A 15365-nucleotide genomic window follows, 5' to 3' on the forward strand; every position below is an offset into this window, starting at 1 on the left:
CTTATTTTAGCACCCAGTGGCCTCCAAACAGGCAGGCAGCCTCCTGCCACCGGTAAACTTCATCCTTCTAGCGCCAAGAGTCTATGGCTGCAGGTCTCTTGCTGCTGCCTCTTGGAGAGGAGCAAGTCTTAGGGGATTTGATGCTTTTTGATTTCTCTCCTAGAAACTGCTTGTGTTACCCTGGGGCATAGAGAATGCAGGGCAGGAAGCCAAATGCTCATTTAGAGGAGTGTGAACTCCTGGGAAGAAGACCCTGTCATAAGATGGGTTGAGCAAATGAACAGGAATGAGCTCTTGTGGACCACAGAGCAGAGCAAAAGTGATTAGCATAGCATGGAGGTCAGGCACGTTGAGTGAACTCAGGAGACAAAGTGAAACGCTGAACATGTGCATTTCCCCTTTTCCCTATTAAAGGTGGTTTGTATTTTTTTCTCTCTCTATGATGATAGGCACTTTCCAATGTTATGTATTTTATTCTATGTATGGATCATATATAGAGATATATATCATATATATCCGTAAACACATTTATCCATAAAACATTTACTTATTTGCTTATTGTCTTCCCAAAAAAGCCATCCAATTTCTGCTCTGTCTGGGCCTGCCTTGATTGGCAAGCCACTTTGTCACTAGGGAAATACAGCAGAAAAACAGTTATGGTCTGTCCATTCCAAATTTCAGCCTTATCTAGAGCAGATTCCTTGTCCAAAGTTCATGTTTCTGCTGTGTAAATTTGGTTGAGCCCTGTCAGCTAGGACCAGAAGGATCATCTCTTCCAGAAAAGCTTCTCTACAACCCACCCCATCCTCTACGTCCTTACTTCTCATCTGTCTCTTAAAAAATTAGCAGTTATCACACTTAATAGTAAAACTCCCCATCACATTAAGTATGATGCTGTGATCTAGAAACAGAATTGATGAGCTCCTTTTTGTTTTCCATACCTCTCCCTGGGGTTGCTTCTTGCAAAGGCTTGCTTGGCAAATGCCAGCATCCAAATCAGGGTTGCTGCTGTCACTGCTAAAGGTCTGATCCAAGTCTTGTTCTCTGCAGGACAGTGTACTGAATATGGACAGTGTACTGAATATTGTCAGTGTCAGGCAGAGAACACACACACAGGTGTGCTAGGAGCTGCTACTACTTGCCCCCGAGGCTGAAAAGGAAGGGACCGAGTGTCCATGTGTTTCATTTCGGGAGCTCATCAATATACGGGCTTTTAGCCAGTGCTGGGAAATCTTGTCTTATGAGATTTGGTAGGAGGGAAATGCAATTCTATCGTGTAAGCTGAAAATGTCAGATGCTAGCTTTCCTGGCTTTTCTAGAAAATGACGAGGCTTAGCAGTTTCCTATACATTTGCCTTGGGTTTTAAATTGAGATGCAGAAAAAAAGAAACAGCTGAAGGAACAGAAAATGGAATGAAGCAGAGACAGCAACACCCCACTTCTGAGGAACTGGGGCACCCTGTATCAGGACAGTGGTTTTCCTGTAAGAAGTGGTCTAATCAGAGGCCATTGCAGTGGCACCCTATGTGGCCTAGTGTCCTGGTGTGATTCTGAGCTATTTGGCTTTGTGGCCTTTCTTCATTCCAGCCCATTTCCCCAGATGGCTTTTCTACCCTTCTCCAGCGACTCTGTGAGTGGCAGTACAGCCTCCCAGTGCATTTTAAATTATACGGGACTGATTGCCACTAGGAAGTATGTCTGTAATAACCTACAATAAGCCTGACGCTCAACTAGATTTCTAAACCCATGTGTTGTAGATCTGACTTCATCCACATAATCTATAGAAAACGGAGAGATAGTTGTTAAATCATCTATTCACAGATAGACACTGGCATTGAAGCAAATGAATTATACAAGGCCACAGACAAGGAAAAGCCAAAATGAAGATCTAAATTAAGGTCTTCAGTAGTATGGAGGCAACTCTCTGGATTTCAGCATCTGCCACACATGCTATAATGCTAAGCACAAAGAGGGTACTACCAGACAGACGGACTGAGAGATGGGTGGATGGCTATATGGATAGATGGATGGGTAGATGGGTGGGGAAGTAGATGAAAGGACAAGTAGTCGGAAGAGTGAACAGATGCATGGGTGGATGAATGTATGAATGCATGCATGTACGGTTGCCTTCAAAACCTGTGCTTGGAAAGGAAAAGGAGTTGTATCCATCTTTATGCTGATTTCAAAGCGACATTAGGAGGATACATGAGTGATTATAACTGCCCCCAGGCAGAATGTTGGCATCATTATTTTTATCTGCCTCTAAAGGGATCTACAACTTAAAATACAGCCAACTAATTTTAAAGAATTGAAAGACATCAATCAGAAAAAAATAATCAAATTTTCTGACATTCTTTTCCAGCCTCAACATGGGAACGTAGATATCTCTGATGAAATTATTACTGCCTAATAGTTTAATCAGGGAGATGAAGGACTCTTCCACACTCAGCACTCAAAGCAGGGTGATGCGAATGGCAGGCATACATGGATCACTGACCCTTTGGAGACCGGGGTCGGGTGTCATGTCCTCACCTGACATTCTCATAGCGATGGATGTAGATGCGGTGGAACTGATGCTGCAGGTGCTCATCCTCCACGTTGGTCATGTCATTGATCATTTCTAGCACGACGAACCTGGGAAGCACAGACAGCACAAGCCGCTCCTAGAAGAAGCAAGAAGGGCAGGCTTGTTAGGCTGACCAGTGAGTCCCATGTGGGTTGGGGGTACAGGTGTAGAAGCCCCAACCTCATATTTCTGGAGTAGTTGCTAGGTTTTTTTGTCATTCTGAGAATATACAACTGTCGGTTGACACTTGGTGGATGTAGTGCCTACTTAAGTGATGATACTATTGATGGGTGTAGTGCCTGCTTATGTGGTGATGCTATTGATGGGTGTAGTGCCTGCTTATGTGGTGATGCTATTGATGGGTGTAGTGCCTGCTTATGTGGTGATGCTATTGATGGGTGTAGTGCCTGCTTATGTGGTGATGCTATTGATGGGTGTAGTGCCTGCTTATGTGATGTTCTATTGATGGGTGTAGTGCCTGCTTATGTGATGATGCTATTGATGGGTGTAGTGCCTGCTTATGTGATGATGCTATTGATGGGTGTAGTGCCTGCTTATGTGGTGATGCTATTGATGGGTGTAGTGCCTGCTTATGTGATGTTCTATTGATGGGTGTAGTGCCTGCTTATGTGATGTTCTATTGATGGGTGTAGTGCCTGCTTATGTGATGTTCTATTGATGGGTGTAGTGCCTGCTTATGTGATGATGCTGTTGATGGGTGTAGTGCCTGCTTATGTGATGATGCTGTTGACGGGTGTAGTGTCTATTTATGTGTTTACAGTCTAACAAGGAAAGGAGAGACCACCTATGACATACCTAAAGACCCTGATACACGTTGATAAGATGTGATAAGTGACATGGAAGAACATAAAAGATAATAAAAGACTGAGATGGTTGATGATGTGATCAAAATCAGGTATGACAAATGACCTTTTCTTGGAATGATGTGAGACCTGAGTGTTTGTAATGAGCCATTTCCACGTTAGGACAAGGAGAACTCTAGAAAGAATAAAGAGTTAACGTAATACTCTCCAAAATCATTGAGGGATAAAGACTGGTAAACAAACTGAGGGATTGTAACAGACAATGTGGAGAGACATAGACAGATCTTATACCGAAAGATGCTCATATTTAATTCCAGTGATAACTAGGAGCTTAGGTGAAAATACTTCTTCTTAGTTAAAAATACTTCTCTGACTGGTTTGGAGGACGGCTTGTGTGGGGGACCAAGGGAAGAGGCAAAAGGGTCAGTGGAGAATGTTCCCGTAATGATGGGGAGTTTTACTTGAGAAAAGATTCCCAGGACTGGCTGAGGGAAAGAGGCCCTGAGATGGCTGGGTTCTGAGCCTGCTGATGGGGGGAATCTGCTACAGCTATGGAACCAGGGCATACAGGAAGGAAACCAGGCATATGAGGCACCAACTCTCTTTGTAAAAACAGTTTTAGTTTTTTTTTTTTTTAAATTAAATGTGTGCTCCTTGACAATTTTGCACATCTATATAATGTTGCGGTTCCTCTCACCCAATTCCTTTTAGACCTCCCTTCACCCCCATTTACCCCCACTCTTCCCTACATGTTCTCCTCTTATGTTCCCATCTTTTATTTTGTAACCCACTGAGTTTATTCAGGGCCATGCATTTGGAGCTACCCGCTGAAGCCATGTGGGCTCACCCATGGGCACAGAAACAAAACAATGACTTTCCCTCCTCCAGAATCCAACAGTAGCCAAGAGTTCTGTGGTTAACTGTTGACAAACTTGGGATCATACAGGTACAGTGTAGGCTACTCCAGAGGCACCAACGCTTTATCGAAAAGAAAAGTGAGACACGTGCAGTTTGAAGATAGAGACCTGGTATCTGGTGTGATACAAGTCACGACAATAGTCATATGATTGTAGAGAAAAGAGAGCCCTGCTTAAGAACACAGATGAAATCCTCAAACATCCTTGTGTCCTGGAACCCAGACAAGGGTCTGGATTCTGAGACATGGATGAAGACAGATGCGTTCTGGTCACCATGGTGCTTGAGTGCTGCTTTATGGCTCTTGGGCATTGTCATTATTATCTCATGTGTTACTCACAAGAGTCTAAATGTAAGTCTGCAAAAATCCCTCACAGAATGTACAAATTGAGTCTGGAAGTGATGTAAGGTTTTGCATAAACTGAGAAACCAGGGTGCAATCCTTTTCCTTCTCCTCTCCCTGCAGGGATTCTTATGGGATGGGGAAGTGTTTGCATTCTGAGTCTCAAGGAGGTATTGTATCCTGTCCCCAACATGGAGTAGGGTTATAGCATTACATAAGCTACATGATTTCTGTGCCTAGGATCCCTAATTTATTCAGAGGTAATATTATCATTTATCTTGTGGGGGTTGTTCTGAGAATTAGTGAAGTAGAATTTGCAAGGACCCGCCATTCTTCCCTCTCCCTTTTCCCTACTCAATCCTGATCCTCTCATACAAAGGGCTTTATTAATAAAGTACCCCCTGAGTGCTGCATGATGATGCCCCCCCCCCTTGAAAGCTGACCTATGATGTGACTGAGGGGCATAATTTTTTCCAGTGCCCCTATATCATGTCTTTTTCATGTTCACAAATGTTACTTGTCAATTTCCCAGGTGTTTATGGCCCGGTTCATACAATTGCTGGTGAATAAGAGAAGGTGCTAATCACAGCTTTGACAAGCATTGGCGCTCAGGGTTGTGGGCGATGATTAATTATGATGCTATTTACACACTTGGTACAGCCGGAGTAAGAGGGAGTCATGGAAATAAAGCAGGCAGTTCACATACACCCTGTGGTCAGTTTGTAAAAGTGCTGTGACTTAACCGTTTTGCTAGTAATTGCGTTAGCGGTGAGGTCTAAGAAGCAAAGTGACAGAGGGAAGGGCTGGCATGGGAAGGAGAATGGCATGAAGCATGGGAAGGTGATGCTGCTGCATGCATAGGGTGGCCCTTGTTTGTGAGACCTGAAAAGATGCAGAGAAAACTTATGGTGTGTCCAATGCAGCCCTAAGAAGTAGTTCCATCCCTGAAATCCAAATCCATGTTCACGAGTCTCTTTCATGAACTCTGTGCTCTGACCCTCTGGCAGAATGGCTGGCAGCTTTGTGAAAGTCACATGCTCTGCCCCTCCCTTACTCACTGAGTTGTATTCTAAGGTTAGCGCCAGGCAGGCAGAGTGTTGAAAGCTCTGAAGTTGTCTGGGATACCCAGGCCAGACAGACAGATGCTAGCCTACTATAAGTCAAGCACTAGTAGGAACTCAGTGACACCTTAAACTTTATGTAGCTCATAACAGCCGTAGAAAAGACCAAAAACCTGGCATTAGTAATCTGATCACCTAAGATGCCGATAACAGAGACCTTGAAACAAATCAAGTGACTTGGAATAAGATGCTTTCTAGAGTTCCTCTTTCTACAAAATGTATTATAATCTCCTCTCACCCAATCCACAAGGCTCCTTAAAATGTATTAACTTTTTTTTCTTTTTATGTGTGTGTATAAATTCCTGAATGTATGTATATGAACTACATGTGTGTCTGGTGACTATGAAGGTCAAAGGTGGGCATTGAATACCCTGGAAGTAGAGTTACAAGGCAGTTGTGGGCCACCATATGGGCCCTGGGAAGCAAACCCAGACCATCTGCAAGAGTAACAAATGTTCTTAATTGTTCAGCCATCTTTTGAGTTCCACAAGACTTAAAGATAACTCAGAGCAATAGAGATAGTTCAGTGATTATTGGCGCTGGCTGCTCTTCCGAAGACCTGGGTTTGATTCCCAGGACCAATATGGTGGCTCATAGCCTCTGAACCTCCAGTTCAGGGGCTCCAATGTTCCATCTTTATGTCTTTGCCACACCAGGCACCTTTTTGAGGCACATAAATACAGAAAATCATTCACACACATATGAGAACCCTCTTAATTAAGGCAGCAGCTAGGTATTCCTGTGTGTCGTAGTTAGGGTTTCTATTTGCTGCAATGAAACACCAAGACCAAAGAGCAAGTTGGGGAGGAAAGGGTTTATTAGGCTTACCCTTCAGCATTGCTGTTCATCACTGAAGGAAGTCAGGACATGAGCTCAAAACAACAAAGGATCCCAGAGGCAAGAGCTGATGTAGTAGCCATAGAGGGGAGCTGCTTACTGGTTTGCTCAACTCCCTTTCTTACAGAACCTAGGTCTAGCAGCCCAGGGATGGCACCACCCACCATGGTCTGGCCCCTCTCCCACTGGTCACTAATTGGGAAAATACCTTACAACTGGATCTCACTGAGGCACATCCTCAACTGAGGCTCCTTCCTCTGATGACTCTAGCTAGTGTCAAGTTGACAAGTAAAACACTCAGCTCACTGTGATAAGGGCTGTTTCAGTGAGGACCCAGTGCACTAAGGAATGGAGGGGATATGTCCCAGCAAGGTTCCTGATAGATGGGTGAGATTTCAAATATTTTTACTAATGATGGTGTCGATTTAATCATTCACTCAACAAATAATTATTGAAAGCATCCTATGTGGCATCATAGTTCCAGACACAGAGAAAAGCTGGATCCTTCAGGGAGGCATTGTACAGAGAACTGGACAAGATCCCTAAGTGGCATGCTTGGGCAAGTCCCCTTACCAGCCGTCATTTATGTGGCTCTAAGAACAACCACCGCAGGCTAGACACAGAGTTAACAGGGACCATCACTCATAATCACAAGTACAATTCACCATCTCTATATAGTGAGAATATTTAACTGTGGATTCATAAACAAGAGGGGTAAAACAATTTCCCATAGTCACAATGAAGACAGAGACAGAATCTGGATTGCTAGACTCTTCTAGAAACTTCCTTTGACCTTACCAGAGAACTTTTGGGGAAAAAAAAATCCTCTCAAAGCCTAGTTCTTCAAAGAAGAAATTTTAATGAATTTGGAAATTAGAAGCGGTCTTCTTAAACAAAAAAAGAAAATGCATGTGCTCTCTTTTTCCCCGACATGTTACACACATTGTCAGACCCTGTATGGTGGGACAGTGCCATTCTGTGTCTTCTCTGTTGAGTGGGGGTCACAGAACAATCATTGAGTGTATTCTGGTTAGCAAGTGGACTCCCACCGTTCTTCACACTTTAGGACAAATCTCATTTCCTTTGTAAAAGGATTTATTTATTTATTTATTTTGTTTTTTTGAGACAGGCTTTCTCTGTATTTTTGGAGCCTATCCTGGAACTAGCTCTTGTAGACCAACGTGGCTTCAAAATCAGAGAGATCCACCTACCTCTGCCTCCCAAGTGCTGGGATTAAAGGTGTGTGCCACTACCACTGGTGTGAAAAGGATTTTTCATCCACTCTGATATCACACCCTCTTGTGTTGGAAACTGGGTCTGAATATGAAACATTTGGATAAATCAAAAAGGCCTGCAAAGAACCCCTGACCTCAAATGGTTATATTCTAATTGCCTAGAGAACTTGAATCTCACTAGAGACCAGGCTAAGATTTTCATTTCTCAACTTTTAAGTTTTGGGATCGCTGCTAGAAGCAGATCCTGGGGTAACGTGGAAGCCTCTTCCTGTTTTTCTGGGGTTAATCTGTGGCTGCTTCCAGAGATTAATGTGCGGTGTCCTCTTCCTGAAAGCCAATGCAGGGTCGGAGGTCTGAATTCTGCATTTGGATGGTAGGATGCAGTGAGCAAGTGAACGGCCTCAGGCGCATCAGCATCCCGTGGGAGTATCAGTATCCCATCCACACAGTCCCAGAAACGTGGGAACAGATCTGTTTATTCATGAGCAATGCTTATGGACACACAGGTGGTGAAAACAGTCACTTCAAGTGTTTAAAGATTCAGCATATAAAAAACTGTAGCTAACTGAATAAACGAAATGAACTTTGTGATTTTTATCTACAAAGTTCATTTTCTCATGGAGGCATCTCCTTAGGTCCATGCTGAGATGCCCAGACACTCCTGGCCTCTCTCTTCATAATATTTTCATATTTAGTTTATTTCTTTTTTCCTTTAGTACTCATTATTACTTAATTTTCTATAGCTTTTACTTTTTTATCTTCAAAAAATATTTGTTATTCAAAATACCTCAGGCCACAGAGGATATTACTCCTCCCAGAAGCCATTAATTGTTATATCAAAAACCCTTGTTTGGGAAACCTCTCTTCAAACTGTTGGTCTTGTGGGGAGAGGGCAGAGGTCCTTTCCAAACAATACTCATTTATCTGTAAAAGGAAACATCCGTTTGTATCAGTTGGGGTTGAGTTTGATGAGGGTCTATATTTTGCTTCATCTGTTCAGCATCAATAATTACAGTACTTAGAAAGGTACCTAGCAATTATTAGGCCTCTAGTTTTTATCTGTTACATGATTTTTTTTAAAATGAAGGGCTTTAATTGACTCTTTTCTTTCTGACCCACTTCTCTATATATAGTAACTGTGAAGCTGGAGTAGTTACTGCTCTCGTGTTGAAAAAAAAAAAACATTAGTTCTTAATGATGATTAAAATATGAAACTAAACTATAACAAATTGAAGTGTATTAACACACTGCTCTGTATCCAAGTAGATTGATAGAACATTTCCTTGATGCTCTCATCTTATCTACCTTTGAATTAGCAATTACAATGTGGATTTGTTGTCTCCAGAAATGTTCATGATAGTTTCTTAAATAAAGGCAAAGTGACTGGGCATTAACTTAAAATTTACGTATTCTTCCTTATTCACATTTTATCTTTGTGTCAAATTTAATAGGACACAAAGTAATGTAAAAATCATGTCATAATTCCTCTAACAAGTTTTAGTTCCCCAAATAGTGATAGCTAATCAGAATCCAGTGGCGCGTACGACAGAACCTAATATAATCTTACTCAGTCTGGTGAGAGAAGTAGATATTAATGAAATGATCATAGAAATAATTATACAACTGTATCTACTACTAGTGCAATTAAAGGGACATACTTAATACACCGAGAGTCCGTAATGGGGGATGAGAGAGTGTGATTAACTTAGATGAGCAGTTAATTAATTGAAGTTCAGATATGTGCCTGAGAGTGTACTCTTGTGTATGATGGTGGTTATGAAAAATCGTCCTAAGGGGAGATAAGAGCATGCACAAGGACCGACTGAAAAAAAGGATGTACAGCAGATTTGAGATGTCCAAAGAAGGACCATGATAGAGTCCAGTAACATGAAATATATAAGGTAAAGTACTAGGGCCGGTCAGATCTTAATCTCAGAGTAACAAGAAACAATTGAAGCTTTTTCTTCAAGGATCCAAGATAGGATTTAACTTGGCTCCCCCTACCTTTATATGCATGGAAAACAGTCTATTCAGTGAAATGGGTATTCTGGAGAGAAGCAGGCAAGAAGGAAATGAAATGGTTTCTGCAGTAGTTCAGTGAATGGTGGATGGAGACATACGCATCCCTGAGAAGGCTGTCTGGAGACTTGTACGAACAGAACTGTGGAGGAGGAAAGAGAAGGCCAGAGACTACTATATTTCTAGGTTTGCCAAGGATGTGCCTTTTGTCTAACTAAATAAGCTTCCCACAGGTAGGCACTAGATGCTGCTGTGAAGTCGGGGCGTCACTGCTGTGATGGATGGCTTGCTCTCCCAGCGTTTGTAAATGAGAGGTGTCACTTAGGGACTCAGCGACCACCACTCAGCTTTGCAAACCCGTGCAGTAGGCTTTTTGGTTGAATGGAATTAATAATGAAAATTAAGCTTGTTTGCGGCCATCATTAAACAAATCACGGTCTTTCCTTGACCTTTCCCTTTCGGCTTGTTTAGTTGATGGTCTATTGAGAGGAAGGGTTTCTATGATCATCTATGCACAGGTAGGACTGTCACACCAGGAGTAGCCTGTTGTTGGCCACAACAGAGGTGGGACAGTTGTTCTTTTTTTTTTTTTTTTTTTTTTGAGAACAAAAGCTGAGTGTTGATGATTCAGTGTCAGAGGACATATCAGCAGGAAGAGATTACTTGAGTGTAGACACACAGTCCAAGGAAGAGAGAAGAGAGAGTATCTGTATGCCGCTTGGGGTTGAAGTGTGGCCCGTCAAAGACTGAGTGGGAACTAATGGAGGTCATGTTCAGTTGTATGTGTTCCTGGACATTCTTCTTTGCTGGCTCTCGGCTGTGCATCTGTGGAAAAGCTAGCTCATAGACTGTTGACACGATTGTGGATTAATGAGGTTCCTACTTCTGAACACATTACTTCTTACATTTGAAGCTTATTGTATTATTCCAGATCCCATTTAAACATGGTGACCCATGTTTCAGGGTCCAGTCCCTTCTTATGCCCCTCTCCTTCTCTCTCATTCTTGGTCAGCAGCACAATGAGGGCCTTTTGTTTTCTTAGAAAAAATGCATTTCACTCTATTCTCTCTCGTGTGTGTGTGTGTGTGTGTGTGTGTGTGTGAAATTTGGCTGTGGATGTGTGCCTGCATGGTACACATATGGAGGTTAACGGATAACTTCAGGTGTTGGTCCTCAGATACCCTTTTCCTTTTCTGTAAAACAGGATCTCTCATTGGTCTGGAGCTTCACCACATAGTCCCATGTATCTGGACTGTGAGGTTCGATGTATTTACCCATCTTTACCTTCCATTTAACTATGCCTGGGGTTTCAGCTATATGGCACCTTGTTCTGGGATTTTAGATGGGTTCAGAAGATTGAAACTCAGCTTCCGGTTTGGGAGGGAAGTGCTTTACTGAATAAGCCAGCTCCCCGTCACCTAATTACATTCTTGAGTATGGGTCTCCCAAGGCTCTGCCAGTCTCACTGAGTCCCACCTGTCCTTCAGGGTACTTCTTGGAAGTCATTTAAGTCTCCTTCCTTCAGAAGATTTAGGTCTTTCGGCTCTGCAAAACAGACAGACACTTCTGCCGCGTTCCTTCCCCTTTCCAGTGCTCACGATATGGGCTAGGCTGTCTCCCTGCCACAACTCCTCATGCTTTGGAGATGGTGATAGCGTCTGCGTTGTTCACTTGGGATCCTCAGCAACCTCCTCAATGCTTGGAAGGAGCAGGTGCTATGTAATTAACTAGCTCCTGAATGAATTCACAAATGATACCGTTGTGAGTCTTCTAGAAGGAAGGGGCTCCTGAATGAATGCGCTCATGGTGTAGAATGTTCAGGAATTGTTAACTAGTCTTTCGGTTGTAAAACACATCGAATCCTCAGCTGACACTGTGTCATCGATGCTTCCATGGGAGATCTTGAAAGTAACATTTTCATAGAAAAATTCTCCAGCACCCAGACTTGCCAGGCTCCAGCCATTTGTGCTACTGGCAACTGTCCCAGGTCTTCCCTCTGTAAAGCATTTTCTGCAGAACGAAGGGAGTTTGCCTAGAGTCTGCTTATAAAGGCCCATTTTCAGCTCTTTTGTTTCCCTTGGATCCATTCACTGCTTGAGAAACATCCCTCGGATCCCTGAAAGCACAAACTGAAAGAAAACAGGGAAGTTCACCCTTTATTACAATTCTCAGCTCCTGCTGAGGCCCAATCTATACTTTTCTCGCTTTGGAGATTCTAAGTACAAGAATCTTTCCCGGAGCCACACTATGGCCCCGGATGGTTGCTGTGCTCACATTCTGCACCTAGTTTCTTCCCTGGGTTTTTCCATTTGCATGAAAAGAAACCCTAGTTGGATTTAAAATTTATGAAGCAGCTGCCTCTGGATTCCCCTCTCAGTTCACATAACCTTCTCTATTCATGTCACTAAAATGGTTCCATGGCCATCAGCTGCGACAGTACCTCTGAGGGGGCGTCAAAGGGGAAACTGAGGGAACTGAGATCTTTATTCCATGAAAATGGTTATAGCAGGAAGAGAGCGGTAGCAGGGTGGCATCATGACACAGGCAGAGTTTCTGAGTGTACACGCACCTGCAGAGTTCTCGAGTGCTTTTGGAAAGCCCTCACCTCTCCCAGGCTCTCACAAACCTTGGCTCTGTGTTCACTCCCTTTGCTCTATGCTGGCAGAGCAGCATAAACTTCAGCCAACATACAGGCACCAAGGTAAGCTTTTTTTCTGGGGTTTCAGTTGATACTGATCACACACCATGTAGCATGTCACTTTGCTTCACATCCACTACCCATAGAAATCTTCCATCCATAAGAGTTACTAGTTTCATCTCATCTGCACACGAAGATACTGAGGACCAAAAGGTTTAAACCAGACCATCCAAAGTCATGCATTTGGATCTAGATGTGGTGGCTCTTACCTATAATACCAGCAGTTAGGAGGCTGAGGCTGTGAGTTCAAAACTAGTCTAGGCTACGGAGCTACTATTTAAACAAAAACAAAACAAAACCCTCAAATAGGAACAGAAGATGATCCATTTAGAAAGTGTACAACAAAAACATAAGCAGATTTTCTTTTACCAGCTGAAACTTAGATCACAACCTACCCATTTAATCATTTATTTACAAAGTCAAAAAGTAGGTGGCCAAGTCCTGAGCACGGAGCTTATCAGAAAGCAAAACGGGTCCACGTGTAGAACTAATAGAACCTCAACAGACCACAGGGAGGACTAAGGGAAGCTACTGGCTTCTTTAGCAGATTGCTCAATACAGAAAGGTGGAGGAGGTGGACTTCTGTGTAAAATTGATTGTTTTTCAGACCCAGGGCAAGCCAGAGCTTTGTCCACGAGGAATTTAGAGAGATCCAAGTACTCAGTCTCTGCTGTTAATCCATGCATATGCTCAGGTGAATCATGTGACCCTTTGAAAACCTTCAGTCTCATCTAGGATGCATCTGCTGAATGATCCCTGAACCAACAGATTTTTCCTAGGCTATGTAAACCTCACTCTTTCTGCTTCTTTGAAGCCTATATAACCATTCTTGTTGCACGTTAGTGTGGTAGAACTTCTCCCAGTTGGTTGTCACTTACCAAGTGACAATCTAGCCTGACTGATCCATTACCTTTAGTTCCTCCCATGTGACAACTAAGCAGATCACTGCAGGGGCAAATGGTCCCTAGCTGGTAGGAAGTCTCTAATTCGGGTTATTTTTTGCAACTCCAGGCTGACCAGGAAACCATGGAAGGTTTGTTCTCAGCCCCAGCAACCAGGATTATATCTTAGTGTACTTTTTGGGTGTAACTCAATACTGACTAAAACAAATAAGTAGGAAAAAAGAAGTTTGGGTGTAGGTCAGCTGGGAGATATATATATATATATATATATATATATATATATATATATATATATATATGGGGGGGTCAATGCATGTTTGTGGGTGGGGCAAATACTAGAAGCTGACTGTTAGTAAGCTCTGATAGGAGGGAAGTGAAGCAGGTTATTATGATCGTTTGCATGAAGGGGGCTAGCTGGCCTACTGCAGGAGTCAAGTGCCTGGCCTGAACCTAAATTGGGGTTGGAATGCTTTATACCTTCCCAGGCCTGTCTGGCCATAACACCTATTTCATAGAGCCTATAGAGTACTCAAAGAGCACTGGTAAAAGAACCAGTGTCTGGCATTTTGTAACCGCAATCCCAGTATTTGCAAGCAGGCTTGATTTCAAGCACCACTTTAGGACTTCAGTTCTACAAAGGGGTTACAGCTGTTATGTGTTTAGAGAACAGCCAGAACCTGGGAAACGCAGGGAAAAAAGCAGATGTAGGAAGCGGAGAAGCGATTGTGCTGCCTAGTGGAAAACTGTCAGTGGCTCTTTTTGTAATTTACAAAACAAAATTAAGACATGACTCTGGCATTTAATTTTTTTTAAATCTTATAAGGTTACAGGGCTTTTCACCCAAGGTGGACAATTTTAATGTGAGCACAGTAGCCACGGCTGCTGCTAACTTGGGTCCTACGTACATTTCAGAGTGACTTCACCAGGGGCCAAACTCTGAAAAAGACTCCTGTCTCCTTGACAGTGGTATAAGACCCCAGGCATATCTATTCTACTTAGACATAGAATCTCAAGGGCCAGGGGGTCAGGCAAGCTTGAGCTGAATCTTCAATTTTTCTGTAACCGGAAATTTACACAGCTTCTTAGAGACTCCATTTCTTCCGTTGTAGAATGGGAATAATTATCTCTGCCTCCTAGGATTGTTGCGTAGACTAAAGGACAAAGCTCTTTATGTATAGATCCGCCACACAGTAGGTGCTTACGCAATACCAGTGGCTTTCAGGCGGGTTTTCATTCATTGCAGCAGCCAAACCATAGGCCATGGGCTGCATTAGACTTCATCCTATATTCCAGGATAATGGAGTGTAACTTCAGGGTTGGGGACACACAAATTTGGTTTCAGGAATTTTTCTCCCTCTTATCTTTTCAGGGTGAATTTTTACAGTCCTGTTCATTAGTTTCAAGGTATAGCAAATTGGAAGCCTACAGATAAAGCTCTCTCCCGTTGTACCAGTTGGGTAGCCATTGTTGAATGCCAACTGTGAGAAAGGAGACACTGCCTGCAGTACAGACCAAGGCCACATCTTTACAAACCCAGCCCAGACCTGCAACTTAGCTGTGTTACCTTAGACAAAGTTCTGACTCTCCTCAATATTCCTTGTAGCTGGAGAATAGAGACAGGAGAAAGTTACTCTAAGAAAAACAAAGGAAGCCAGCTGGCTGAGAAAAACTGGAAGCCTTTCCTCACCTGAATTTCTGGTAACAACAGAGCATGTTTTCTTCTCATGCTCTTATCAGTTTGAGCTTAAGTGTAGTTAATTCATACAACAGTGCAATAACAGTAACCATACAAAGTGTATTAGGGTTCATTGGAGACAATGTAGATTTTGTGTGTGTGTGTGTGTGTGTGTGTGTGTGCGCACGCGTGAGGTTAGGCCTCAACAATAAATAGAATTTACTCTGCTA

At 42.8% G+C, this 15365-nt stretch overlaps 1 protein-coding gene across 3 annotated transcripts in view; it reads right to left on the bottom strand.

Moving 5' to 3' along the window:
* The window catches only part of Adcy8 (adenylate cyclase 8), a 206209-nt gene that overhangs the window by 116773 nt on the left and 74071 nt on the right, over nt 1–15365 (bottom strand). For all 3 annotated transcript variants that reach the window (XM_038342920.1, XM_038342919.1, XM_038342918.1), the window contains exon 3: nt 2533–2663. In XM_038342920.1, the coding sequence (XP_038198848.1) occupies nt 2533–2663 (131 nt within the window). The remainder of the gene's footprint in view (nt 1–2532; nt 2664–15365) is intronic.

This window comes from Arvicola amphibius, chromosome 9 (assembly GCF_903992535.2).
Source record: "Arvicola amphibius chromosome 9, mArvAmp1.2, whole genome shotgun sequence".
Classification (NCBI taxonomy): Eukaryota; Metazoa; Chordata; class Mammalia; order Rodentia; family Cricetidae; genus Arvicola; species Arvicola amphibius.